General features: G+C 55.4%; 1 protein-coding gene across 2 annotated transcripts in view; it reads left to right on the top strand.

Moving 5' to 3' along the window:
* Nucleotides 1–27,861, top strand: part of PLXNA2 (plexin A2) — a 143,596-nt gene that overhangs the window by 49,384 nt on the left and 66,351 nt on the right. For both annotated transcript variants that reach the window (XM_071450326.1, XM_071450325.1), the window contains exon 4: nt 4,499–4,633. In XM_071450326.1, coding sequence (XP_071306427.1) covers nt 4,499–4,633 — 135 coding nt within the window. The remainder of the gene's footprint in view (nt 1–4,498; nt 4,634–27,861) is intronic.

Raw genomic sequence — 27,861 nt, 5'->3', positions numbered from 1 at the left:
TCCATGGAGGCTTTGGGGCCAAGGCAAAGGTGATGCCCACGGTGACAGAGCCATTCCCTCCTAATCTGGGTGAAATGCATCAAGAAAATGTGACAGGAGAGAAAGAGCCTGGGAGAGAGGGAGCCTGCAGGTAATGAAGTTAATTGGATGTGCTGATTTGAATGGAATGTGCATGCAAGGTTTGTCATTAGCTTTCTCAGGGACACATCTCTGATTTAAAGGAAAGGCACCCAATGGGATTCCTGTTGAGCTGAATTCTGAGGGGAGGCTTCCCACGTGGAGCCCAGTCCCATCCTGCTGCTCCTGCCTGCAGGGAAGGCTGGGGGGGGACATGGGGAGGGGTCCTGCAGGGGCCTGGCACACCTGCATTGGCAAACTCACATCCCACATGTGGGCTGGACTGGCTGAAGGGTCCTCAGAAATCCCCACACCCCTCTGGGCTCAGTGATGACCTGGAAATGGTCCAACCCAGATGTCAGCAGGGAGTCTGGGGTACTTCACTCCCAGAGGGCCTGAAGGGCTCTTGGAAACCTTTTGGGTAACAATTTGCAGTTCCAGGTGTGGATTCTCCCCTCCTGGAGGTTGCTATGGGGGTCAGAGGATGCAGGACCAGGAGAATCGTGCAGGGTCAGATTTCACTTCGCTGCCATTACAAAAATCAGCAAGTTCAGGCAGTGCCTGCTGCTCCTGGCCCTGGGAATCCTCTCAGGAGCCCCTCCAGTGCCTCCCTGGCTGTTTCCACATGGAATCCCAAAGTGCTTTGGGACCCACGAGGCCCCTGCAGAGGTGGGGAGGAGTTCATGGGTGGCCCTGCTGCAGGACCCAGGCTGGGGAATCAGCCCCTTATTCAGCTGTTTTCTCTGGCACCAGGAATTCCATCCTGAGTCAGCCTGGTGGAAACACCCCTAATGAAAACAGACAGGTAATTTAATCATGGAAAGTTCCTGCAAAGAGATTCGATGTCTCCTAATGGGAGCCTGCTGGGGGGGAGTGCAGAGCTACCCCAGCACTGGCACTGCCTGGGCACAGCACCTGAGGGGAACTTTCCTGCACGAGGTGTGCTGGAGCTTCATGTCAGATTAGATCCTTGAGTGGCTCCTACACGCTGCCACAATGTGGTATTTTGCTAATCTCTGGTGATAAAGCCCAGCTTAGCCTGCAGCTGCATTGTGGGGGTATTAGAGAGCTCAGTGTGAGCCCGGCTCTGCGGGGCTGCAGCCCCTGCACCCAGCACATCCTGCTCCTCCACCGGGCTGCCCTGCGAGCAGGGACGAGTTTGGATTTGCAGATTAGGTCCTGAGGCGCTTCTCAGGAGGGATTTGTGAACATCCAGCGGGAGGGAAGGGCTGGATGTGGCCCGGGCCGCTCCTCGGGTCCCTGTCCAAGCGTGGCAGCCCGTGGTGTGTCCTCCTGGGCTCTGCTGTCCCTCTGATTCCTGTTTCCAGCTCCTGGGGTGCCTCTCCCCACCCCTGTGCTCCACCCATCCCCACCTCTTCCCTCGGTGCCCCTCTCCTGATCCCTTCCCACGGCCATCACCCTGCCGGGAGAGGGAGGGGACAGGAGCAGACAGGATCAGGGCATCCCAGCCCATCCCTGTGCTCCCCTCTCCCCCAGGGCCCTGGGTTGGGGATGGGCCCAGAGGGGCAGGGCTGGTCCCACCCCGTGCTCCAGGGACGGCTCAGGAGCTGTCAGGCGCCGGGAGGGCACCCACACGCGAGGCAGAGGAATGGTTTCCCTCTCCAAACGTCAACAAGACGCTTCCTGCTGTGTGAGATGATCCCTTTCTTCCTCCCCGGCCTCGGGAATCATCGCTCTTCTCTCTGACATCATCATTTGTTGCCATGGAAACCGAGCCCCGAGCAAGAGATGCAGCGGAGCATCCCGGTGTCACTGGGTGCCCCTCGGCCTGGGCTGTGGGCAGGGGGCTCTGGGGGCTCTGGGGGCTCTGGGGGCTCTGCGGGCTCTGGGGGCTCTGGGCCTTCAACACCCGCCCAGGGAGTGGCTCTGCTGTCCCCTTGTCCTGGTGGCAGAGTCCCTGAGAGCCCCAGGGCTGCTCCCTGGCCCTTGTGGGGGAAGGAGGGCACAGACATTGCCCAGCACCCCGTGCTGTGCCCCAAAACTCCAGCCCAGGCACCAAAGCCATCCCAGGCTCCCCTTCCAGGCACAGCTCCAAGGCCTCAGCCGGGCTGGAGAGGCTGTGGGGCACTGCCTCCGGCCCAGAGCTGCAATTCCCAGTTGGAATTGGTCTGCACCAGCCTTGTCCAGTGGTATCTCTCTTTATTAGCCCTGTCTGACCTCATTACTAGAAAGAAGCTCAATTTAACGAGCTGCTGGTGCCCTGAGGGAACTCTGGAAAACAGTTGTTTTTCACAAAGGCTGCTGATCCTTCATGTCCGGGCTTCCATTCCTGTCTGGCCATTAATCAGCCCTTTGTACGGTGGTGGCTGTGGAGCCCTGACAGCCCCGCGTTCCTGCTCTTTATTCCTTGGGTGATTTCTGTCCCTCTGTCCCTGCTGCAGCGTGGGTGATTCAGTGGCAGCACCCAGTAAGGCACTGGGCTCATACTGGTGTGGATCTGCCTCTGATTCTTGGTATTTCACAGGGGCTGTGACAATCCTAATTCCTAAGGTGGAATTAAAGCAGGATTTGACCTTCTGCCTTTTGGGGGATTTTGCTTTCTTTGACCTTCTGCCTTTGGGGGGATTTTGCTTTCTTTGACCTTCTGCCTTTTGGGGGGATTTTGCTTTCTGAAAATTCAGGGCTTTCGAGGCAGTCTTGGGCTGGCAGCTTAATCCTGCCAGGGGCTCCTGTGCCTGGCTGTGGGCGTTCCACAGACCACTCACATTCCCTCCTGATGTTCTGCTGTAGCACTGAACACTCGGGAGGTAAAGGGGAAAAGAGAGAAATGCAGAGAATGAATGTGTTTGTGTGTGTCCAACATGTCTGAACATGGCAGGAGGCACCGGGGCCCTTTCCAAGGGGGGCATTTATTTGGAGAGGGTGCAGGGGAGCAGCTCTGCTCTCCTGGCATTTCCAGCCGGGCTGACTCATTTCTCAGCTAAACCACGAGATTTTTAACAACCTGCTCTCTTAGCTCCCGAGGACAGAAAAAGAGGCTCCTTTCTGTGCCAGTCCTGCCTCTTCCGAAGGTTTGGCCTTTGGGTTTTCCTGCCTTTTGCTCCGTTATGCAGCCAGGCAGGGAACCCCGGGGCAGCAGAAAGGGCTGGGGCAGCACAGCCCGGCGGGAGCCGATGGCATCTATGGGATAAGGAGCTTTCCTAGAGCCGCCTTCCCTCTCCTGGAGGGGCAGCAGCTGCATCCCGGCAATTCCCGGCAATTCCCGACACATCCCGGCAATTCCCGGTCCATCCTTGGCACATTCCCGGTGCATCCCGGCAATTCCCGGCAATTCCCGGTGCATCCCGACTCATCTCCGGCAATTCCTGACACATCCTTGGCACATTCCCGGTACATCCCGGCAATTCCCGGCACATCCTTGGGACATTCCCGGCACATCCCAGCACATTCCCGGTACATCCCAGCACATTCCCGGTACATCCCGACTCATCTCCGGCAGTTTCCCGTTCATTCCCGGTTCATTCCCGGTACATCCCCGGCTCATCCCCGGCCCAGCAGCGCTGTCGCTGCCCGCCCGTGGCTCGCCCAGCCCCGTTCCCATCCCGCGGCTCTCCAAACGCGCAGATCCTGGTGGGAAGGACAACGTACGGAGTTTGTTTATCCCGCTGCCCACAGCCCCCGAGGCCATCAATTATTAACTCGGGGAAGAGAAGGCGCTTCCTCCGCAGCAGCGGCTGCTGGCAGGGACGGGGCTTGTCACAGCCCGGGCAGGTTTTCCTGCGGGAGCAGGGCGGTGTTTGGGAGGCACGGAGGGATGCTTGGACCGGGTGGGGCTGTGCCAGAGCTCTGCTCGCTCAGCACAACGGGCTGGGCTGGCCTGGCCTCGCTGAATCCTCCAGGCAGGGAAGTGGCAGCAGCATCCCCGGGTTTCAAGCAGGGATGATGCTCCAGGAGGATTCCGTGGCAGGAAGAGGTGGTGGAGATTATCCAAGTGTCATTCTATAGGTGTCTAGAGAATTAAAAAATACCTCTGCAGTATCTTGGCTTTGCTGTTGGCTGTAGAGTTTTGTGGTCTCCTTTCAGGTTTATTTTAGAGAGAATCTTAAAAGTTTACAGTTTTCCTTCCCCCTGGATGGTCAATCACGGCTCACTGGAGGTCTCTGTGCTCACCTTGCAACCACAAAACTCTCTCATTATTTCTCCTGGAGTGGAGAAATCACACTGGCTACAGTGGAGACAGAACCCTTGCTCCAGCTCCTGCTCCCACACGCAGCCTCTGCTCGGTCTGCAGTTCAGAGCTGAGATTTTTGGATCCATTCCCTTTCCTACCTTGTCCCCCTCCTCCCCTCACCTCAAAACAAAGGCAGAATTTGGCAGCTGCGAGGTGCCCCCTGACCTGTGTGTGTGTTTTGTGCTGCAGATCCGGGCGGATGGGCCGCCCCAGGGCGGGATCCAGTACGAGGTGGTGCCGGTGTTCAAGGACGGCAGCCGGGTGCTGCGGGACATGGCCTTCTCCACCGACCACAAGTACCTGTACGTCATGTCAGAGCGCCAGGTGAGTGAGTGTCTGCTCCCTGCCCTGCCCTGCCCGGGGCATTCCTGCTCCCTTCCTTGTGCCCGTGCGGCTCACAGGGGTCCCAGGGTGAGGGAAGATGTTTCAGAACTCCGTGTTTCACAAGGCTGATTTATTATTTTATTATATATATTACATTAAAACTATACTAAAAGAATAGAAGAAAGGATTTCATCACAAGGCTGGCTAAGCTAAGAATAGAATAGCAAAGAATGATAACAAAGATTTGTGGCTCAGCTCTCTGTCCGAGCCAGCTGGGCTGTGATTGGCCATGAATTAGAAACAACCACATGAGCCCAATCCCAGATGCACCTGTTGCATTCCACAGCAGCAGAGAACCATTGTGTGCATTGTGTTCCTGAGGCCTCTCAGCTTCTCAGGAGGAAAAATCCTAAGGAAAGGATTTTCCATAAGAGATGCCTGTGACACTTCCTCAGCACTGTGCTCTGGGGATCAGCCCCGGGGGGCTGGATGGGGATAAGGCCTTGGAGGGCCAGGAGGAGCTCGGGTTTTTCTGCCCCTGAGCAGAGATTGGCAGCAGTGCTTGGGGGAGAGCTGAACCTGTTTGCTCCTGGCTGGAAGGGATGGGAACTGAGCTGGTTTGGGGCTCTGAGCTGTTCCTGCCTCTGTCATGAGCTGCAGGGGTTCCTTGGTTATAAAGTAATTTGAAAGCAGGGAAGAAATGTTTGAGAAGAGGGCAAAGTCTTCTCCCTGCTGAAAACCTTGAGGGAGTGAACCCCTGAGGCTGAGGAAGGCATTTTGTGCTTGTTGGAGACACTCAGGGACAGACACTTGCATCTGCAGCAGCCACAAATTTCAGATCCCATCCAGCTCGGGCTGGATAATGAGATCTGTGCAAACTTTGCAATTGAATTATTTTATTCAAATGTTAATTCTTGGTCACTTTGTGGCAGGAGCCACGTGCTGCCCATGCTCCCAGCAGGGAGGGAAGGACCCAGTGTGGATCTCAAACAGTTGAGGAAGTGTTTTCATTAGGAGCAAAGTCCAGGGGGAATGCCTCTAACTCATCTTTTATGAGGCAAGAGTGTCTTAATATTCATCAAAGCGCTAATTTGCTTAATTGTGAAACAAAAAGATGTGAAGAGAATTAGCAAATAATAGAATATTCCTGGAACATTAATTCCATTTCCAGCCACGGCTCTGCCTTGGGGAGACTCCAGGAGCTGGGGGCTGTTGCCTCTCATTCCCTGCAGGGTTTGCCACAGGATTTGCCTGTTGCCCTTGCAGCAATGCATGCTCTGGGTCCCAAAATCCAGCAGCTCATGTATATGGATCCTGTCAGCTCCTGTGGTGACCCCAGTGCCCCCATGCTGCAGTGTGATAGGTCAGCAAAGTGCAGCCAAGGAGATATTGCTCCCTGGTTCTCTCTAAAGGAGGCTGATGATTGAAAAGGGGTCAGAACTGAGAGGAGGAGGGAGGTCCAGCAGCTCCAGAGGGTGAGGCTGTAAATGGTGGGAGGTGCCCTCCGAAGGACCGAGAATACACAGCAAAAAATGGCCTTTAAGGGCTGGAAATGGAGAACAAACCGAAATTTGCCACAGCAGAATGCCACAGGGAGCAGCTGCTCCTGGCAGGGCTGTGCTGCAGTAAACGTGGGGGGAGGATTGCTCAGAGCTGGGGTTTGATATCTGAGACAGAAGCAGGCCAGGGCTGTGTCCACACACGGCCCCAAGGAATGGCTGGGGCTGTGAATTCACCTGGGCAAGGTGCTGGGGGTTGTGGAATTTATGTGGGGAACGTGTTGGGGTTTGTGAATTTACCTAGGGAACGTGTTGGGGTTTGTGAATTCACCTGGGGAAGGTGCTGGGGTTGTGAATTCACCTGGGGAAGGTGCTGGGGTTTGTACCATTCACCTGGGCAAGGTGCTCCCCAACAGCTGCTGGCACCTCCTGAGCCCCTCTAGGCATGGGGACAGCCCTGGGACAGGCTCTGGGATGGGCTCTGGGGGCAGCTCCTGGGCCTGGGGCTGTGGGGATGGAGCTGTGGGCATGGAGCTGTGGGGATGGAGCTGTGGGGATGGAGCTGTGGAGCTGTGGGGCTGTGGGGATGGAGCTGTGGGCATGGAGCTGTGGGGATGGAGCTGTGGGGATGGAGCTGTGGAGCTGTGGGGCTGTGGGGATGGAGCTGTGGGGATGGAGCTGTGGGGATGGAGCTGTGGGGCTGTGGGGATGGAGCTGTGGAGCTGTGGGGCTGTGGGGATGGAGCTGTGGGGATGGAGCTGTGGGGCTGTGGGGATGGAGCTGTGGAGCTGTGGGGCTGTGGGGATGGAGCTGTGGGGATGGAGCTGTGGGGCTGTGGGGATGGAGCTGTGGAGCTGTGGGGCTGTGGGGATGGAGCTGTGGGGATGGAGCTGTGGGGCTGTGGGGATGGAGCTGTGGGGATGGAGCTGTGGGGCTGTGGGGATGGAGCTGTGGGGATGGGGCTGTGGGGATGGAGCTGTGGGGCTGTGGGGATGGAGCTGTGGGGATGGAGCTGTGGGGATGTGGGGATGGAGCTGTGGAGATGCTTCCCACAAAGGACGGAGGGAGCTCCTCGGCACGGAGCCCGGCTCCCTTCTGTGCAGGCAGCAGCCAGGAGCAGCTTTGTGCAGAACTGCAGGGAAAAGAGCCTCTCCCTGCTCAGATCTGGAGCTGTGGCTGCAGGCACAGCCCTTCCCCATCCCCTGGCTCCTGTCCCAGCCCTGTCTGTGCTTTGCTCCAGTTTTTCCCTCCCTCTTTTTTTGAGCTCTCCCTGAGCCTTTCATGTCTCGCTGCCAACTCCTTCCAAAGCAGAATATTTGACATTTGATTTCACTCCCACAAAGCACAGAAGCAACAGTTGCACAGCCCAATCTGGGGGAGAGAGGAATAAAGAAACTTTGCTTCCAGGCACTCGGGGCTCTTGAACCACTCGGTTTAAGGGTGGTTATTAGGAGCTCTTTCAGGTTCCCTTCTCTCAGCACCTGCTTTCAGACACTCACAGGGGAAAGGAGAAGTGGCTCTGACACTATTTAAAGCAGGAATTCATTTCTCAGTGTTGGTGGAGCAAACAAAGCCCATTTCTGCACACAGGCCCATTTCTGAGCAAGGCTGGGGAGAGCTGGATGGAGTTGGGGAGGATGGAGAGGATGGTGATGATGGAGATGATGGAGATGGGTGGCATTGCAAGAGCTTTGTGGGGTCCAAGGGTGGGAATAGCACTGGGTCTGGTGGGTGCTGGCAGAGTTGATCTCCCCAAAATCCCAAATTTTGGGTCCTGTCCCCAAATTCACCATGGGTTCTGTGGTGAGGGGACCAACACAGTCACAGTGAGGGGACCATGGCTCTTCTCAGCCACTGCCCAGCGTGAGCTGCCTCATTTTTCACAGACAAATTCAATTAACAGTTTCTATCAGGAAAATACAAAAAACACAAAAAAAGCCCACAAAAAATAATATATTGACATGGAATTGGTCACATTGCTGCTTCACTGATGAGACGTGAGGTGCACCCAGGGCTGATCAAACAGCAGGTGAAGGATTAATGGCAATGTTTGATAGATGTGGGGCCACCAACGCCCCCCGATTTAAAAATTCCCATTTTGTCACAGAGTCTGTCACAGAGCCCTCACCAACAACCCCTGCATGTGCAGAAAACCTTCTCTGCTCTCCCCCTTGCCGAGGGAAGGGCTGGGGCTCCCACAAGTGCTGCTGGTGCTGAGGGGTGGCTCTGCACCTCAGCCCAGCAGCATCACTTGTCTGGCTGTCAGCGAGGCCCTTGGGCTCCCTCGGTGCCTGAAAGCTCCAGCTCCATCAATCCCGTGGGATGAGGAGGCTCTGATGGCCCCAAGGCTGCAGGAGCCCCCTCTGCTCCCCAGCCTGGCAGGGCTGTGGGCATTGTGTTAGCATCAGCAAAAACGGGGCCAAAGATTTTCGCTGCTCTCGACAGAGGAAGGAATTTGGTTATTTTTAAGGCAGGAGTGAGAGGAGCTCGATCAAACCCAGGGCAGGGATTGCTGGCTCCGAAAGATTTCAGCACCTAATCAAGGGCTGCAGACGTGGAATTTCAATCAGCAGGATCGAAGTGGTGGCTGGAGGGAAGATCCTGTGTTAGGGGTGAGGGAAAACATCCCAGGAGGGCCCTTTCCACCCCAGCCTGGGCATCAGGGGCTCCTGGCAGGTGGGAGCTGCAGGGGCAGAGGAGCTGGTGCTGAGCAGGCTCTCCCTCTGCCCCCACTGCCTCCTTCCTGCCCAAAACCACTGTGCCAACACGAATTTTCCCTTCCTTATCTCCCAGCTCATGATGCCTCAGTTGTTGGCGCTGCTCAGGTGAAGCCCCAGGTGAGGTGCTGGGGGGAACAGCAGCACCTTCCTCAGCAGGCACTGCCCAGAGGGCTGTAGGTGCAAAATTCACCTTGCAGAACCGTCCTCCACAATCCCTGCACTGCTCCCAGCCCAGCCAGGGCTGATCCACCCACCGGGGAGGATTTCCCTCTGCTGCTCTGAGGGCTGGGACAGAGCCGCCTCCTGCTCTGGCTGGGAGCCTCAGCGCTCCCCAGGCAGAGAGAAGAGCCCAGAACCACCCCACCAACACCACCAAACACAGCAGAGCTCTGAGGGAGCCCCTGCTGCTCCAGGCAGTGCTGGATGTGCCCTCTGTGGCTTTGGAGGGCACAGGTTTGTGTTCTTTGATGGAATCAGAGAACCACAGAGCGGTTTGGGTTGGGAGGGACCTCAGATCTCATCTCACCCCACCCCAGGCTGCTCCAAGCCCCATCCAAACGGGCTTTGAACTCTGCAGGGATGGGGCAGCCACAGCTCCTCCTCATTGATTCCCAGACCTGTTGCTTTTCCACCGACTGAACTCCCCCTTCCCCCTCCACATCCATCACTGTGGCTTTAGGTAAAGGAATTGTCTTTTAGCCTGCTCTGGGAGCAGTGAAATATTTGCTTTGCAAGTGCCCCTGTGCCAGGAGCCGCAGCTCTCCAGGGATAATTTGTTGTGCATTCCCCTGCCCTGTAACCCCCAAAGGCTTCAGTCCTGTGCAAACTGCTTTGCTTTGGGCTGAATTTTCTGGATGCTGAGGGAGGGGGAGGCCGACAGGAGCTGCCCAGATGATTTAGGAGAGGTTGGATGGGAGTGAGGGCTGAGAAAAACAGGGGAGCCCATCAGTCCTGGAGCCTGAGCAGGGCTGTAAATACCGATGGTGTCCTGAAGAGAACTGAGAAAACATGATAAAAAATGCACGAGGCGTGGATAAAAGGCTCTGCAGTCATCAAGAGGGGAAAAAAATGAACTGATTAAATTTTTAACTACATTATCTGCTACTTGAACAGCCAGTTAGCTGGACACAATCTCAGCAAACTTTGGACACTGGCACAGGGAGAAGGGCTCGGCTGGATCCCAACCAGAGGTGTCCAAAATCCTCTCTCCCCTGGGCCCCTCCACCTGCTCATGGGCTGGGACAGAGAGGGAGCTGGGATGGGCACAGCAGCCCCTGGAGAGGAAGGGCTGTACCCCTGGGCTGTGTGCACAGCTCCTCCTCCATCCTCCCAAAATTCCCGAGCTCAATTAGGAATAATTAAGAAATTCCGCTAAAAACTTGTCAGCTCTCATTAACGGTACCTGGCTGCCAGGGAGGATGTGTTAATTAGCACGGATTGCCCAAAAAGCCGAGCCCAGGCAGGTGGGGCAGCCTGCTGGGCTCCTGCTGCCCGCACATTTGTCAGCCCTGCTGGGGCTCACCTGCTGCTGGCCCCAGAGCCTCCCCCAGCCCCCAGGGATGTCTGTCCCGACCCAAAATAAACGCGGGCAGCTCAGGGCAGAAGCCTGCGAGGTGAGGAATCCTCGGAGAGTAAACTTGGCGGGAGGAAGGGCTGGTGTGAGCAGGGGGTCGCTGGGTTTGTTTTTCCTGCGTGAGTTATGTCGCAGACATCGCTCGTGTGGTTGTTCCTCCCAAGCACTGCCTGCCTTTGCCTGTTTGCAGTTTGTTTGTTTTGCTTTGGTTTTTCTTTGTATTAGGGCTGTTTCTTCCCCTGCCAGTCACAGCCACAGGGTTCCCACGTGTTTGCTTCGGCATTTGCTTCCCTTTCCAAATCCTCCCCTTCCACAGACCCATTGTTTCATTTCCATTCCAGCCACCGCAGTCCTGAGGTATTTCTAGAATTTCCCTTACGTGCACATTCACGGGCACAGAGCCTCAGCTCCCCAGGCCTGTGGGGTCTGCAAAGGAACCTGGGACATCCCCAGGAGCTCTGATGTCCCTCCAGATTTGGTGCCACCACCCCTGCTCCACCCTGAGGGAAGCTGAGCCCATGGACTCCCAGAATTTTTTGGGGTTGCAAAGGACCTTAAAGCTCCACTGGAAGTGGACAGGGGCACCTCCCACGCTGTCCAGAGCCTCATCCAGCTCTGTGGGTGATGCTGATGTCCAAGGCTGGGTTTGGAATGCTGCAGGATTTCCTGCCTGGATGGACAGACAGACAGACCCAGGTCCTCCTTACCAGCAGTAAAAGGAGAGAGCCATGTTCCCAGGGGGGAAAAGGCCTTGAAGGAGAGATCTGAAATATCACACTCAGTGCTCAGTGATGAGATTTAGCAGCAAATTTGGATTCTTTTTCCCCTTTAAAGTTCCCCTTGTCCCCCATGCCCGTGCTCCTGGAATAATTTGTGTCCCCAGCAGAGGAGTTTGGGGGTACTGAGCCAGCGAGGCCGGGAATTGCTCACATCAGGCACCAACAGAAAGGAAACATAACTCACAATATGCTGAGGGGAGCTCTGAAATTGCACAAATTATTCTATTTTATACTTTAATTAGTTCGAATTAGCAGTGGGAATAGATGCATAAAATGATCCAGCGAAGGGTGAAATGGAAAAAGGGCTGCGGCGTGGAGGATCGCTGTATTGTGGTGGGGTTTGTGCAGGAGCTGCTCCTGCTGGATCACTCCAGCCCCTGGGAGGACTGCCTCACCCCTGGAAGTGCTTCCCTCACCCCTGCCATTGTCCCAGGCCAGGCTGGACGGGGTTTGGAGCACCCTGGGACACTGGAAGGTGGCATGGTGGCACTGGAAGGGACCCCAGGGCAGAGGTGGCACTGGAGGAGGTTTAAGCTCCTTTCCAGCCCAAACCATTCCTGGGTCTGACTCTGCCAAGTTCAAGCTCTGTCCTGTAGTGCTTTCTTTGGGTCAGGCTTTGCCTGGGCTCCTCAAAAGCCTGGGACAATGTGGCACTTTGCTGGTGGCTGTGTGGGCTGGGGGAGCAGCTGAGAGCCCCCCCAGGACTGCCCTCTCCAGGCTTCCAGCCCCTGCTTGGACTCAGTCTAAGGCTCAAAGGGGCAGAAGGATTTAAGAGAGTTCAAATCCACCCTGACTCTTAAAGCCTTTGCCTTTTTCTCCTTTTCCCCCGAAGGTTCTGAAAAATGCCCCCAGATGAGGTGGAACTTGAGTCAAGCTCCTGCAGGCTCCAGATAGGTTGAAAATTATGGATGTGCCCCAGGGAAAGTGGCTGGAATGGCCTTGCAAGCGGGGACTAAATATAAAAGTTTTAAGGCTGGTTGTAAAGCAGAAAAAAAACCAACTTTTTGTGAGGTTTGCTCTTGCTCTCCCTCCTCCTCCTCCTCTGGAAAAATATTTCCCATTATAACTTTGCTGTGGCAAAAAATGTTGATATTTTCTGGAGGGAGGTACAGAGATTTCTCAGGGATGTTCCTGGAGAGCACATTCAGCATCCCAAATGGAAATCCTGAGCTCTGGGGCAGATCCTGCCTTTCTAAACCAGAACCCCTCTGGCCTTGGGTGTCCCTCCAGCCCCATCCCTGTGCTGTTCTGAGGAGCCACTTGATAACTGTGGCCTTTCTGCCTGATGCTGGGGAGGGGAGGGAGCTCCATCAATAATCCTGTATTTATTTGAGCAGCGAGCAGGAATGTGCCTGGCAGACTAAACACTGCCTGCTCCCCCTGCCCCAGCCCTGCCCAGGGCCCTGCCAAGAGTGCTGGGGGCCAGACAGAGAGGGGGAGCAGCAGTCCCGGCCTGGAGCTTTCTGTGTGGGTGTTAAAGAAATTATTTTTATTGTAATCAAGCCTGGAACGTGCTGCTCACACAGGGGGATTGTTGTTTTCCCTCTTTATTTTCCCTCTGCCTTTTCCACCGGTTTCTCTGCAGCAGCCCCCACCAGGCTGTGAATGTTTGGCTCTCCGCTCCCAGATTTGGGAGATGGGGCCGTAATATCGGTTTTTAGATCAGGATTGAAGCGTAGAGGTGCTGTGTGACCTGTCCTGAGGCACACAGGAAATCTGGGAAAGCCTCCAGACCCTCAGGCCCACAGCCATTCCTCCCTTCGCTCCTGCCCAACAAGGACAAGGAGGGAAGAGAAGGCCCTGGGTGGGGTTTGCAGTGCCAGGTTGTTTATGAAGACCCATAAATCCAGGCATCAGCTTCCCAACTGCAACTATTCCCGTGCACTCCTTGGAGTGAGCTTTTAGAATGGGTAAATGCCCATGAAAAGTTGATCCCAGTTTCACCACTGTTGGTGCTCCCTTTCAAACTGCTGGGCAGGGGCAGCACGGGGGCCTGCAGAGCCCACCCTGGCCTGGCAAGGCTCCAGAGATGCTTTCAAATAACTGAATTCAAAGAGCCTTTAGGAATCCCATCCCAGCAGTGGAGGAATCGGGAAGTTTGGGGAGGGAGGGGGCACAAAAAGGAGCCCCGGGCACTGAGGGGCTCTCAGCTGCTGAGGTGGCTGGTGGAGGTGGAATGAGATGAGCTTTAAAGTCCTTTCCAAGGCAAACCATTCCAGGATTCGCTGATTCTAAGGCTCTCAGAGGCAGGGTGCTGCCTTTTGCTCTGTTAGTGAGGCCCTTAAGGACCCTGCCCCGGCCTCCAGAGCCACATCAAAACCAAACTGGCCAAAATCCCTGGAGATGGAGGGCAGGATTTGGTCGGGGTTTGCTGCCTGGCTGTCTCTGGAGCTGAGGGAGCAATTTTCCCCAATCTGTTGGAGTGAGAACAGCACTCAGCACTAGGATCAGGGACTTCTCCTTTGCCTCCTGCTTTATTTTTGGGCTTTTCCTTATCCATTTAAGTGACTCACAACTGTCAGTGCCTTGGGTGCTATTAACACCTCACTAAGAACTACATCTAAGTATTTTTATTTTCATTTTCTTCGGGAAGGAAGCAGGGCAAGGCCAGGCTTTAACAATAACTCCTCCCTGTGTGGCTGGGCCTTGGAGCAGACAGCGCTGCCCACAAAAACAATTCGCTCAAAAACCCATCCAGAAAAGAGCTGACCACACTTTTATTTGGAGAAGCTGTGCCAGAAACAGCATTCCCGTGCCTGCAGAGAGGAGGGGGCAGGCTCCAGGCACTCAAAAACAAGCTGGGTTTTTCCATTTTAGGCCTCTGCGTGGTCCTGGCTGGTGGCCTGGGCTCCAGCTCGTCCCTGGCACCTCGTCCAAGCAGGATGCTGGAGGAAATGTTGGATTTGTAGGAAAAATCTCCCTGAGAGGCAGCAGCAGGGGGGTGGGATTGGGTTTAGGCTTTGTTTGGGGCATGCAGCCATCCAGAACAGCCATAACCCACCCAAAATGGACCTGAGCCCTCATTTCCAAGGGAAAAAGGGGATGACAGAATTCCCCGAGCTGGGAGGCACCCACAGGAATCACTGAGCCCTGGCCCTGCTCAGGACACCCCAAAACCCCACCCTGTGCCTGAGAGCAGTGTCCAAATGCTGAGTTTTGGTTGTTTTAGGGGTATTTTAAGCCACCAGCAGGATTCTGAAGCTGTAGCACCAGTGTGGGGTTTTGTGTGGGGTCTGTGTGGGGTTTCTGTGGGTTTCTGTGGGTTTTTGTGTGGGGTTTGTGTGGGGTTTTGTGTGGGGCCTGTGAGGGGGTTTGCATGGGGTTTGTGTGGATTTGTGTGGGTTTTGTGAGGTTTATTGGGTTTTGTGTGGGGGATTTTGTGTGGGGGATTTTGTGTGGGGTTTATGTGGTTTTGTGTGGGTCTGTGTGGGGTTTGTGTGAGTTTCTGTGGGGTTTGTGTGGGGTTTGTGGGTTTCTGTGTGGGGTTTGTGGGTTTCTGTGTGGGGTTTCTGTGGGTTTTTGTGTGGGTCTGTGTGGGGTTTGTGGGTTTCTGTGTGGGGTTTCTGTGGGTTTCTGAGGTCACCCCGATTTCAGCAGCGTCACAGCACTGGAGGATGGAGACAGAGGCACAGGAGGCTCCCGTGAGCTGCCCGTGGTTATTGTCTTTGGGTGCAGGGCAGCAGGGGCAGGCTCCAGGCTGGGCTGTGTAAATCTCGTTAGAAAGCCATTCCCAGCTAATGAAACCCTGGGAGAGAGGGATTTGGCTCCCCTGCCCTCAGCTGGAATAAATCCATCTCCAGTTGTGTGTGGGCTGCTCTGCCCTCTCCCCCAGCACAGGGGCAGCAGCACTTGGTGCATCAGCACCTCCATGTCAGGTGATAATTATCTGCTCTTATTTAAAAAAAAAATAAAATAAAATAAATAAAAACTGCCACGAAAAGCCTCACCTGGCCTTTAATCCTTGTCAGGAAGCAGCCATGTAAATAATTCTGCCTCCCCTGCAGCCTGCTGGGCTCTGGGTATTAATGCCAGGGGCCAGAGCTGCTGGGGAAAGCTGGTGAGAGGAGGGATTTGGGATAAATGCACCTCAGCTCTGCTGTTTGTGTAGCTGGGATGTGCCTGCCCCAGCCACGGGTCCCACTGGGGTCATGTTTGTTTGGCTGTGCCTTTATTGCTCTAAGTGTGAATTTAGCAGCTCCTACCGGGTGAAATACGATTGTCTCTGTGCTCCACGGCCAGGCTGGGCTTTGCTGAGGTTCTGAGCTCAGCTGCTGCAATATTTGGGTTTATTAACACCCAGCCAAGGCAGACACACAGCCCTGGGGCTCAGCTGCTGGACCTGTGTCCGGATTTGTCCCTTTTCTGCAGGTTTGGGGTGATTTGGGCACCCGGGGCTGGCTGCCATCCCCATCCCTGCAGAGATCCAGGATCCCTCCTGTCCTTGTGCTGGGCCTTCTCCTCCCTGCAGGCACTGAGGCAGGGATTGCTCTGCCCTCTGCTTCTTCTTGATTTATCTGCTGCTTTTCCGCACACCCATCTTGCCTTTCTCACCTATATTTATCCACATATCCGTGTATCTATCTCTCTAGATATTTATCCAGCAACTGAGATGCAAATCCAGCAGTGCAGAGGCAGCCAGGCCCATGTGGGACAGCACAGGCTGCTGGAAATATTTCCATAGCTTTGCATTCCCTTTCCCCCTGCCTGTCCCAAAGAACACAGGGGTATCCTCTGCATGTAATGAAGTCTCTGAAGGGTTGAACAATATTTCTTTTCTGCCTCTAACTAATCTTTTTTAATGCTTGACAGCCTCATGTTCTGTAATTTAATGCATTTTATTTAGAAAATAACATTTAGTGCCACTTTGGATTTCCAATTATTCTTCAATCGGACTTTGAGGGCCTGATGTCTTTGTCACTTGGATGTGTGCAAGAGATGGCAACATCAGAGCAGACAACAGCAAATTATTTCCACTACTGATTACTAGGCTGGGGAGGAAAATATGCAGGGACAAATTTAGTCTCGGCATAAATGTATGAAAATGAGTTAAAGCATTGCAGCAGCAGCAGCTCTGTGGCTGGTGGGGACAGGCAGAGCCAGCCTGGCTCACCCTGCACCCTCCTGCAGCACCAGGGGACCTTTGGGAGGAAGGAAAGGCTCCAAGGAATGGGAGCTGCAGTGTCCCAGCTGGATCTGTCTGTGGTGCTCAGTGTGGGCTCTCAGGGCTTTGCTGACGCCTCCTGTGCAGGAGGCAAAGCCTCCCCACTAAACTCATCAGAAACCCCCAAATTACTGTGGCCAAGGGAGGAGCTGCCTGCTCCCACCTCGTGGGTGCCCCTCGTGCTCAGAGGGGACTCAGGGGTTTGATCTGGAGCTGTCAGGGCAGGTTTAGGTTGGATTTTAGGGAAGGGCTCTTTCCCAGAGGGTGCTGGCACTGCCCAGGCTCCCCAGGGAATGGGCACAGCCCCAAGGCTGCCAGATCTCCAGGGATGTTTGGACAATGTGATGCCCAGGATGGGATTTGGGGTGTCTGTGCAGGACAGGGCTTGGAACTGATCCTTGTGGGACCCTTCAGCTCAGGCTGGTCCAGGGTTCTCTGATCCTTTTCCTGCCTGTACAAAGTGAGGCTCCCCCTGCCCTGCCTGCACTGGAGTTCCACAGCCTGGGGATCCAGAGAGAAGCAGGATGTCCCTGTTGGTCTAAATCTGCTCTTGGAATCCAAACCATCCCTCCAGGGCTCCTCTTTAGCCTTGAGACAAGTCTGGCACCTTACCACAGGCTGAGGTGCCCAAGGTCACCGTGGGCAGGGCCAGCCCAGCTCTGTCTTCCCTATGGAAAAAGCAAAATGCCTACAAGACATTACAGAGCAGTAAATTGGGAGAACCCAATGAACTTTCCAGTCTCCAACGCGAACAAAGTGTTAAAATTCAGCCCAAAGTGGCTTGGTGTGCACAGGGAGGAGGGAGGATCACCTCAGAGTGATCAAACCGTGCGTGCTGACCACTCTCAGTGTTCCCTGTGGCCCTGAAGCTTGGCTGTGCTGTCTCCTGAGATGTTTCCTTGGTCTCACTGATGTGTCCACGGGTGGGAACAGACCCATGTCCTACACCCAGCCACGCCGGGCTCCTTCTGTGGGGAAAAAGGCTTAGAGCTCATTTTCCTGCAGAACCCAGGAGTTTGGGATATGCTTAGGACAGCTCGTTCCTCACACTGCCCGTCAGGTTCCTAAATTATTTTTGACAGCCGTGTGTAATGATATACAAATGGGAAAGTGATGGAGTAGCAGAAAATTGACTGGCAAGGACAGCGTGATGGAGTTGGAGAGCAATCCTGCTAAAAAGCCGTGGAGACTGCGGAGTGTTCCTGGAGCAAACACCGAGCAGGGCCCTGGCCAGGCTGTGGAGGCAGCAGTGATACCACTCTGTGACCTTTAAAGCTGCTGAGGACACTCAAATGCTTTGGATTTTCAAGGCTCTGTAAAATGACACAAACCTGCCACGCCTGGGATGTTCCTCCCAGGTCTGTGCAGTGTTTGAACAGTTTCAAGAGCCCTGAATGGTTCAGAATTGGAGAACTGAGCGTTGTGTTCCTGCCCTGTGTGCAGCAGGCCTTTGTGGCTGTGGAGAAGGTTTGAGCAGGGTCTGTACTGGCATTGCTACAGAGCTCACTTGGCAAGGCAGCATCCCGTGGGATGTGGGCTCTGAGGGATGGACCCTGCAGCTCTGCCAGCCAGGATTCATGGAATCCTAGGGTATGGAAGGACCATCCACTCCAAATCCTGCTCAGACACCCCAAAATCCCACCCTGGGCATCCCTGGGGGTGTTGTCCAAATGCTCCTGGAGCTCTGGCAGCCTCGGGGAGCCTGGGCAGTGCCCAGCACCGGTCACCCGCTCTGGGATGTGGGAAGCTGTGCTGGAAAAGCAGAGGGAAATGGGCACTGAAGGAGCCAGAGGGGCTGGGAGGCATCATTTGGTGCCCAGCCCCTTCAGTGGGCAGAGCTGCAGCTCAGTAATCCTGCCAGGCACACGCGGGCTGCGGGGCACAGCGAGGCCGGGCCATTGGAGCCGTGCCCGCGTGTGCCAAGAAAACAAACAGAAAGGGCCAGTCAAAGCTTTTCAGTGTCACTGACACCCTGGGACGTGCCAGAGCCGGGAACAGAGGCGGCATTGAGGCACAGCACGGCCTGGGAGGCTGCTGGGAGCCGGCAGATGCGGTGCTGTGCCCACCCTGTGCCCACCCTGTGCCCACCCTGTGCCCAAGGCCACTCGGACACGGTGGGTGGCAGGACACAGCCTGGGCTGGCCCTTCAGCAAGGAGGGCAAACAAAATGTGGCCTCCATGTCCCCCTGTGTGCCGAGGGTGGCACTGAGGGGGCTCTGCAGGGACAGCAGAACATTCCTGCTCCTGCCAGGCACAAGGCAAAGGCAGCTCTGAGGTGAGGTGGCAGGGGACGGGTGGCTTTGGGACACTGGGATGGACAGGGGCACTGCCACCCGTGCTGTGCCCCACTGCAGTGCCCTGCCTTGCCCATGAGCTCGGGTGATGTCCCCTTGCTGCTGGCCCCATAGCAGTGGGGCTCTGCTATGATGTGTGAGCACACGGTGACTGTTCCAGCAGGGCTGCAGCTGCCCTGGCACTCCAGGCACACCAGGACACACAGCCTGCGTTGGGGACAGCCAGGGTGACCCGGCCCTGTGGCTGTGGCTGCTTTGCTCCAACTCAGGAAAGCAAGGGTTAAGCTCAGGGCCCCTCTGGAGAGAGGGAAATAACCCCAGGGACCCCGGGGTCCCTCGCTGTGCTCCAGCTGCCTCCATGCATGTGCTGCTCATTTTTCATCCTGAGCACAGCTGCCGCCAGCAGCGCTGTCCTGCCCCTGCTCCTGCCAGTTTTATGAGCAGAGAATAAAGAGGGGGAGCACACAAAGCACCGAGGTTCATCTGCCAATTGTCAGGCTGCCGGGGCAGCAGGGACCCAGCCGTGGCGGGCACCTTTTCATTAGCAGCGCTCTCTATTCATCCCCCACAAGCTGCTCTCATTTTTGAGGAGGGGACCTGCTGCTGCTGCTGCTGCTGCTCGGGTTTTTATCGTGTTTTGGCCCTGATTAGCTGGGTGGGATGGGAGGAGCTGCCTTCCCTGGGATCTCTCCCGGGGTGCAGAGATCGATGCCAGGGCTGGCAGAGCCCCAGGGCTGCCCCTCTTCCTTCAGCTGGGTAATTAGGAGCTCTGGAGAGGGGGAACAGAGGTCACACGTGCAGTGGGACCATTAACCCCATCCCTTGCCAGCCACCCTGCAGAGAAATGCCCTGGGAGCAGCTGCTGCAGCGCTGGCTCCCAGCGGGGAGGGAGGCAGCTGAGGCAGGGCAGAGCCCCTGCCAGGGGCACTCACCCTGCTGGGAGGCTGGCAGGTGACAGAAACCGTGCCAGGGACCAGGACTGGTCCAGAAGTGGAGGTTTCATGGTTTCACATGGCAGAAAGAGCCACCCTCGTGGGTCCCTCTCCCTGTCCCTGACAGAAGCAGAACACAGGAGGTTTGCAGCTGATAGACATTGTGCCAGGGACCAGGATTGGTCCAGAAGTGGAGGTTTCATGGTTTCACATGGCAAAAGGAACCACCCTTGTGGGTCCCTGTCCCTGCCAGAGGCAGAACACAGGAGGTTTGCAGCTGACAAACACTGTGTCAGGTGTTTGGTCCAGAAGTGGAGGTTTCATGGTTTCACATGGCAGAAAGAGCCACCCTCGTGGGTCTCTGTCCCTGCTCCTGACAGAAGCAGAACACAGGAGGTTTGCAGCTGACAAACACCATGCCAGGGACCAGGACTGGTCCAGAAGTGGTGGTTTCATGTCTTTCACATGGCAGAAAGAGCCACCCTCGTGGGTCCCTGTCCCTGCTCCCTGCCAGAGGCAGAACACAGGAGGTTTGCAGCTGACAAACACTGTGCCAGGGACCAGGTTTGGTCCAGAAGTGGAGGTTTCATGGTTTCACATGGCAAAAGGAACCACCCTTGTGGGTCCCTGTCCCTGCTCCTGCCAGAGGCAGAGGACAGACAGAGCAGGTCATGGACCCACCAGCCCTTCTCCTGGTTTCTGGCATTCCCACGTTGTCATTGATCCCTGCCCTGCCCGCCTGCTCAATGCCCCGTCCTGGGGCAATGATTCCCCCTTGTTCCCAGCCTCCCTGGCAGCTGAGGGCTCCCAGTCCCCACAGCAGCTGGTTAATTCTGTCCTCTCCAATCCCTTGCAAGCCCAGAGCTTTTCCTGGAGCTGCTCTGTAGGTAGGCTCAGCACAGGCTGCAGGATCCCCCTGGCAGTCTGTTGGGTCTGCTGCTGCACTGACGCCAGGGATATTTATGGAAATCCATGCAGAAGCTCCTCAGTCTCCGATGGAGCAGAAATAGTTTCATGGCATTATTTGCCCAAAATGCCACCATTCTGAGTGCTGGATCCGGGCACTGAGAGGCTGATGTCAAAGCAGCTGCTTACAGCAGGAGCTGAGGTGGCTGCCAGGGACAAATGCCTTGGTGTGGCAGCCCTGGGAGCATTAATGCAGCAATTCTGGGGTCTGTGTGGGGGCTCTGAGCTTGTACCAGCCCTGGGAGCATTAATGCAGCAATTCTGGGGTCTCTATGAAGGCTCTGAGCTTGTGTCAGCCCTGGGAGCATTAATGCAGCAATTCTGGGGTCTCTATGAAGGCTCTGAGCTTGTATCAGCCCTGGGAGCATTAATGCAGCAATTCTGGGGTTTGTGTGGTGGCTCTGAGCTTGTATCAGCCCTGGGAGCATTAATGCAGCAATTCTGGGGTTTGTTGGAGGCTCTGAGCTTGTACCAGCCCTGGGAGCATTAATGCAGCAATTCTGGGGTCTCTATGAAGGCTCTGAGCTTGTACCAGCCCTGGGAGCATTAATGCAGCAATTCTGGGGTCTCTATGGAGGCTCTGAGCTCATATCAGGCCTGGGAGCATTAATGCAGCAATTCTGGGGTCTGTGTGGAGGCTCTGAGCTTGTATCAGCCCTGGGAGCATTAATGCAGCAATTCTGGGTTTGTTGGAGGCTCTGAGCTGGTATCAGCCCTGGGAGCATTAATGCAGCAATTCTGGAGTTTGTGTGGTGGCTCTGAGCTTGTATCAGCCCTGGGAGCATTAATGCAGCAATTCTGGGGTTTGTTGGAGGCTCTGAGCTGGTATCAGCCCTGGGAGCATTAATGCAGCAATTCTGGGGTCTCTATGAAGGCTCTGAGCTTGTACCAGCCCTGGGAGCATTAATGCAGCAATTCTGGGGTCTCTATGAAGGCTCTGAGCTTGTATCAGCCCTGGGAGCATTAATGCAGCAATTCTGGGGTCTCTATGAAGACTCTGAGCTTGTATCAGCACTGGGAGCATTAATGCAGCAATTCTGGAGTATCTGTGGGGGCTCTGAGCTTGTGTCAGCCCTGGGAGCATTAATGCAGCAATTCTGGGGTCTCTATGGAGGCTCTGAGCTCATATCAGGCCTGCCTCCCACCAGAGCAGCGCCGCAGCCCCAGAGCTGCTCTTTGATTCCACATCTCCCATGCAGCAGAACAGCAGCCCAAGGAAAAGCAGGTAAAGATCAGAGCCAAACCCTTTACCCGACCTTTTCTGTCTACAAAACCCATCCCAGCTCTCATTTCCCACAACGGGAGGCCCTGTGTTGGTGCTCCCACTTTCCCAGGGGCGCTTCCAAGCCGCAGCAGCCGTGTTTGCTCTGGGCTGTTTAAAGAGCTCGCTTGTGGTGGCACTGCAAGTGAAGTCATGTCCCGAGGGCCGGGGAGGTTGTGGGGAGGTTTGATGGGGGAAAACCGCCGTGTTGTGCCTGGTGACCCAGCCAAACCCTAATTGTGTGTTTAGCACAGCCCAGGCTGGAGCTGTTTCCTTTGCCGCGGTCTTGGCACGCTGCCCTTGGCTGGGATCGCTCGTCCTGTGGTTGGGGCTGCTCAGGAGTCACCCCAGTCGTTAGGAAAGGAATGTTAAAGGGCTGTTGTGTAAACCCACTGCTGCCTGAGCAGGCCTTGTTTTCAGTGTAAATCTGCTGCAGGGAACGCTTTAACCTTCATCGTATTTTATTTTTTTTTTTATTATTATTTCATTAAGTAAGATTTATACAGGTAGAGTATTGGAAAGGTCATCTGTCCCTTGAGCTGTGGGAAGAGCTCTGAGCATTTCTCCCTCCCCACTTGGCTGTTATACCCCTGGTTTCAGCTGGGAAAGCACCAGGCCTGGGTTTTGTTGTCTTCTGGGGGTGAATTTACCCCTGCCCGGTTCACAGAGCCCCCTCCTGCCCCATTCCCACCCTCAGTGGATCCTCCAGCAGCAGCACCCTGGCCTTTCCCCAGGGGATTGCATCTCAGCTGGGGGGAAGCAGGGGGTTATTCCCCTCCTCTCCCTCAGGAAATGTGGGATGTTGGATCTGCAGCAAGGACTCGGGATCTCTGGATGCTTTGCTGCTCCTGTACCCCTGAATTGAGATATTTTATGTCTTTCTTGTTTACTGTATGTGATGAGGCTAAGTGAGGGGTTTTTTGCAGATATTTAAGATCCTCCAGCAGCAAGACCTCAGTGGTTTGCCAGCCAGGGTGTGCTTTAGTGCTCTGCTTATCCCACAGCTCTGAGCACCCCCAGCACCCAGGACACTCCAGCCAGGCATGGAGCTTCACAGGCTGAGGCAGCAGAGCTGGGAGGGAGCTTTTGCAGCTTTTCTAGCAGCAACCTGTTCTCCAGAGCTTTTCTGAACCCTGAGAACAGATGGCTGGGCTGGAGGCTGAGATGCAAGGACAAGGGACTCGTGTTGACATTACCTTTACCAGAGTGCCTTTCATCATTAGCATGTAAATGCCAGCAAACACCCAGGAATTATCCATCTATGATCTCTTCATCAGAAGAGGCCTCTGATCAGGTTAATCTCACTTTCCCAGCGTGGAAAGGAGGATGCTGAGCAGCTGTACCCACCAGCAAGTGGAAGCAGAGTGAATTTCTGAGAGGGGAGGATGCTGTGAGCACCGGGTTTGAAGTGGCTGCCAGTGATTGCTCTGCCTCTTGCACAGCACTGCCAGGGCTGGAATGGCAGAGCTGATGGTGCTGATTGAGCCTGGTGGGGCTGCTCCAGGGGCAGCTGCCCTGGAACACCCTGGCTGGGTGCCGAGCAGCCCAGCTCTCCCTGTGTCGCAGGCATCTCCTATGGAAAATCCTTTCCTTGGGATTGCTCCTCCTGAGAAGCTGAGAGGCCTCAGGAACACAATGTAACCAGTGGTTATCTGCTGCTGTGGAATGCAACAGGTGCATCTGGGATTGGGCTCATGGGGTTGTTTCTAATTAATGGCCAATCACAGCCCAGCTGGCTCGGACAGAGAGTCTGAGCCACAAACCTTTGTTATCATTCCTTCCTATTCTAGTCTTAGCCAGCCTTCTGATGAAACCTTTTCTTCTATTCTTTTAGTACAGTTTTAATGTAATATACATCATAAAATAATAACTCAGCCTTCTGAACCATGGAGTCAGATCCTCGTCTCTCCCCTCATCCAAGAACCCCTGTGAGCACGGGCACACCCATGGGCACGAGGGAAGCTCCCAGCCCGCTGCATTTCCATCCTCTCACTGATCTCCTCTCCCTCCTGAGAAGCAGAAGAAGCCAAAGCAAGCGTGGGGGAGGGTGGAGGAAATGTGTTTTAACAGTAAATACGGCCTTGTTATTTATCAATGCAGAGTAATTGAAGTAATTTCATGTCGGTTTTAAATGCAGCACCCAGGGATCTAATCTATCTGTCTAATATTAATGGGGAATATTTGCTTGCCTCATTCATTCATTACTGTTTTCATTAAGACTCTAGTCCCATTTAGGAGTCTGTTTGTCATTTTAAACTCTTCTGTTTTATCTTAGCCTGCCACTATCCTGTTTAACAAGTGAAGTGAATCCGTGAGTTGCAGGCTGGCAGCCTGGGGGAAGGGGCTCTGCTGTCTGGCGTGTGCTGTTCCTGGGGAGCCAGGAGAAACAGACTGCAGGCACTCCCAGGCAGCAGGCCCAGCATCCACAGCCTGGAGATGCAGGGTTCCACAGCAGAGCTGGGGGGCTGAGCTCCCAGCATGGCCATCCCTGCTGGGACACGGCTCTGGGGGCTCCAAGCCAGCCCAGGAGCTGCTCGGAGCAGGGATGGGGTTGATGAGTGCTCAGGGTGCTGCCAGCTGGGTGCTCTGGCTCCTCACAAGGTGTGTTCCCCTCTAAGGCATCCCCACCTTCAGGGTGTCACAGAATGGTTTGGGTTAGAAGGGACCTTAAATCCACTCAGTGCCACCCCTGCCATGGCAGGGACACCTTCCCCTGTCCCAGGTGCTCCCAGCCCCATCCAGCCCGGCCTTGGGCACTGCCAGGGATCCAGGGGCAGCCTCAGCTGCTCTGGGCACCTGTGCCAGGGCTGCCCACCCTGCCAGAACAGAATCTCCTCCCACTGCCCGCTGCCAGGGGCTCTGCCCCTGCCCTGCCCCTGTCCTGGAGCTGGGAGGAGCCCAGGGAGCATCACCTGCAGGGCTGGGCAGGCACCAGGGCTGGAGGCTCCAGGCCTAATTAGAGACCCGAGGAAGGGGAGCATTGTGCTGTTAACGACTCTCTGGCAAAATGCTCTGAGTAAAACAGTAATTTTTCTAAGCACAGCCCAGTTGTGAGTGCTCGTTGAACACCCAATTACTTTGGTTACGACTCCAGAATTATTCCGAATTCTATTTTTGCTGTTTTCTCACCAAACAGAGAGGGGAAGAAGCGCACACTTTATAATTATTCACCTTAATTAATTTTCTGAGCTTCTGTTAAAACTTTTAAATGACTGCAGGGAGCACGCCAAGAGTTCCATGGCAGCCAGGCAAAGCAGGGGCTGTGAACTGATGCGAGATGAAAGTTTCCTGAGCTGGATTGATCCCCACCTGAGCCCGGAGATTTTGGAAGGCTGCCCCACTTTTATCCTGATTAATTAGCTCCCCTGAGGCCTGGGCTAATCAAAGGGCACTGCTCATCAGCTGGTGGCCATGGCAGGGTGGCACCAGAGGACGGTGCCAACACGTCAGGGAGCCACTTGTGATGGCAGCAGTGATGTCCTCTGGCAGGAGCACGGGGAGGGGCCCTGGCTGCCCCAGGAACATCAGCCTGGGATCCAGAGGGGACTCCCACAGCAGCAGGGAGGCTCTGTCACCCTGGCAGAGAGGGCAGGGTGACAGAGAGGAGAGGGCAGCTCCTGAGGAGAGGGCAGCTCCTGCCTGGATCACCATCCTGGCTTCCAGGAGCTCGTTTGACCCTTTTTGTGCAGTCAGGAATGAAATTGCCACTCCCCTGAGGTGTGGTGGCTTTCCAGGCATCCAGGGACATGGATCCATCACAGCAGGGCCCTGTCCTTGTTGGGGAGACCTTTAGCATCCCATTCCTCATTTTTGGCACCCCGTTCTTGTCAGGGAGAGCTTCTGTGGGTCAGTTCTGTAAGAAATGAAGTGGTTTAGGGTTCCAAAGGAGAAGGATCTGCTGAGGGTCCTGTCCATCCGTGCATGGGGACACTGAGCTGTCACCAGCGCCCTGGGGGCAGGAGCAGCTCAGAGGAGCCAGGCAGGAGTGGATGTGTGGCTGCACCTCATTATCCCATCCATGAATTTCATGCATTTGCCATTCCAGAAGCTCCTGTGAGTTCCTCAGCCAGGCCTGCACTCCAGATCTCCTTCCAGCGCTGCAGATGACAGAATTTCCTCCTGCCTCGGTGTGGGCACAGCTCTGCCCAGCTCTGGGGGCAGGTGGGCACAGGGTGGCCCCACAGTCCCTGCCTGGCCCCACAGCCCCAGGTGCAGATGGTGTGTGCGAGGCAGGAGGCAGAGCCGGGGCTGCCAGGGCACTTTGGGGCTGTCACCCAGGGCTGGCACTGCTGTGCCAGCCCGAGCAGGGGGCAGATGCCACAGTGGCATCCCAAATGATGGGCTGAGCCTCCGGCCACAGCTGGGAGCCCAGCGAGGGTGAGGGACAGGACACCCAGTGCCTGTGCCAGGCAGGGACACCTGCCCCCGTGCCCACCCTGCAGCCCCAGGGTGTCACTGTCACCTGCTGGGGCAGAGGAGGAGCTGCCAGACCGAGCAGCCCCCGCACAGTCTCGTGCTGGAGATGAAATCCCATTTCCCCTCCTGGACGAGGCTGTGCTGCTCCTGGGAGCTGAGAGCGGGCTGGGATCTCTGCCTGGCACTTTGTTATTCCAACAAACCCCGCTCAGATGTTCCATATTGATGTGATGATTAACTGGAGCCGTGGTAAACCACAGGGAAGTGTTTGTCTGCAGGAGCCCGTGTGCCAGAACACGAGGCTGCTCCGAGCCCTGCCGGGATGCTGGGCCGGATGGATGCAGAAAACTCTGGCTTGAGGACAATTTTCCTGCTCCAGCAAGCCTCACTTCGGGATATTTGCTGTTTTTTCAGCCTTTCTTGCTTCCCAGAGGAGGCTGTCCTTGCTTTCATCACCTCCCTCGGGAGCCTGGCACGCTGCACGGAGGGTCTGGGGCAGCCAAGGAGATGGGAATGTTTGCAGATCTGATCCCTCACTCCAGAATGATCCAGTCCCTGTGCTCCAGCACAGCTTGTCCCCCTCAGATGTTAATGAGGTTCTTATAGCAGCAAAGCCAAGCCCAAGCAAAGGTTGCCTGGATCAGAGTTGAAGGGGCTCTCTCCGTGCATCTGCAGTGCTGTAATTAAATAATCCCCTCGTAGCCATGGCAACGTTGTCTCCCTGTCCTCTCCCACTCGCTGCTTCTCTGCCACAACTTCCCGGCCTTGATTTGGTTCTGACAGCCCGGGGGGGCTCTGAGAGCCCCTCAGAGTGAGGTGTGGGGCAGCAGAGCTGCTCCTGCAGGAGCCCTGCAGCTGCCAGAGCACTGCCCCTGTGGCACAGGGACGGATGCTGGAGCCATTCCCATCTTTGGGAGCTCCACGGCACCCCGGGGATGCTCCTCTGTTATTTGTGGTTAAAACTCCCCCTTTCCCCTCTCCTCTGTGTCCTGGCTCTGCCCCATGGGTGCATTTCCTGCATCCCACTCACTGCTGCTCCTTCCACACTCCCTGGGGTCTCCACCAGGCAGGAGCAGCAGTTTCCAGGCAGGGATTTCCACAGCCCAAGGCACATTGCACCCACATGTCCTGCTCAGCAAAGCCACAGCGTTCCCACCCCTCCACACTGGGAATTTTCCTGGCAAAGGCAAAGCCCAGCAGGATATTCCACCTGCAGCTCTGCCTGGAGGCACGGGAGGGAGGAGCAGTGGGAAGAGTCTGCCAGACTTTTTACAGCCTCTGGGAAAGTCTGACTTGATTTTCCCCGTCACCCTGACACATTAATGGCTGCAGCTGAGGCGTCCTCCTTGCTCCTTCCCACATTTTTTCACGTCTCCTGCCCCAGCACAAAGCAGAGTTTTTCTCATGAATAAAGGAAAGAATCAAATCTCATTGGAAAGTTCATCAACTTTGGGCTCCTGCTCAGTGAGTGATAGATGGCTTTAATTACACTGAACTAGTTGGCATCTCTACTCCACTCCCCAAAGTCATTAAAAATAGATTTTCTGTTTGAACTCCAGCCCCCCGAGGGGTCTGTGGGCAGCCTGCTGTGGCTGTGGGATGCTCCAGGGGCTGGCTCCAGCCAGGG

This window comes from Agelaius tricolor, unplaced genomic scaffold, assembly GCF_023055355.1.
Source record: "Agelaius tricolor isolate 1412-34295 unplaced genomic scaffold, bAgeTri1.0.p SCAF_30, whole genome shotgun sequence".
Taxonomy (NCBI): domain Eukaryota; kingdom Metazoa; phylum Chordata; class Aves; order Passeriformes; family Icteridae; genus Agelaius; species Agelaius tricolor.
This window is presented reverse-complemented; position numbering and strand designations above follow the sequence as displayed.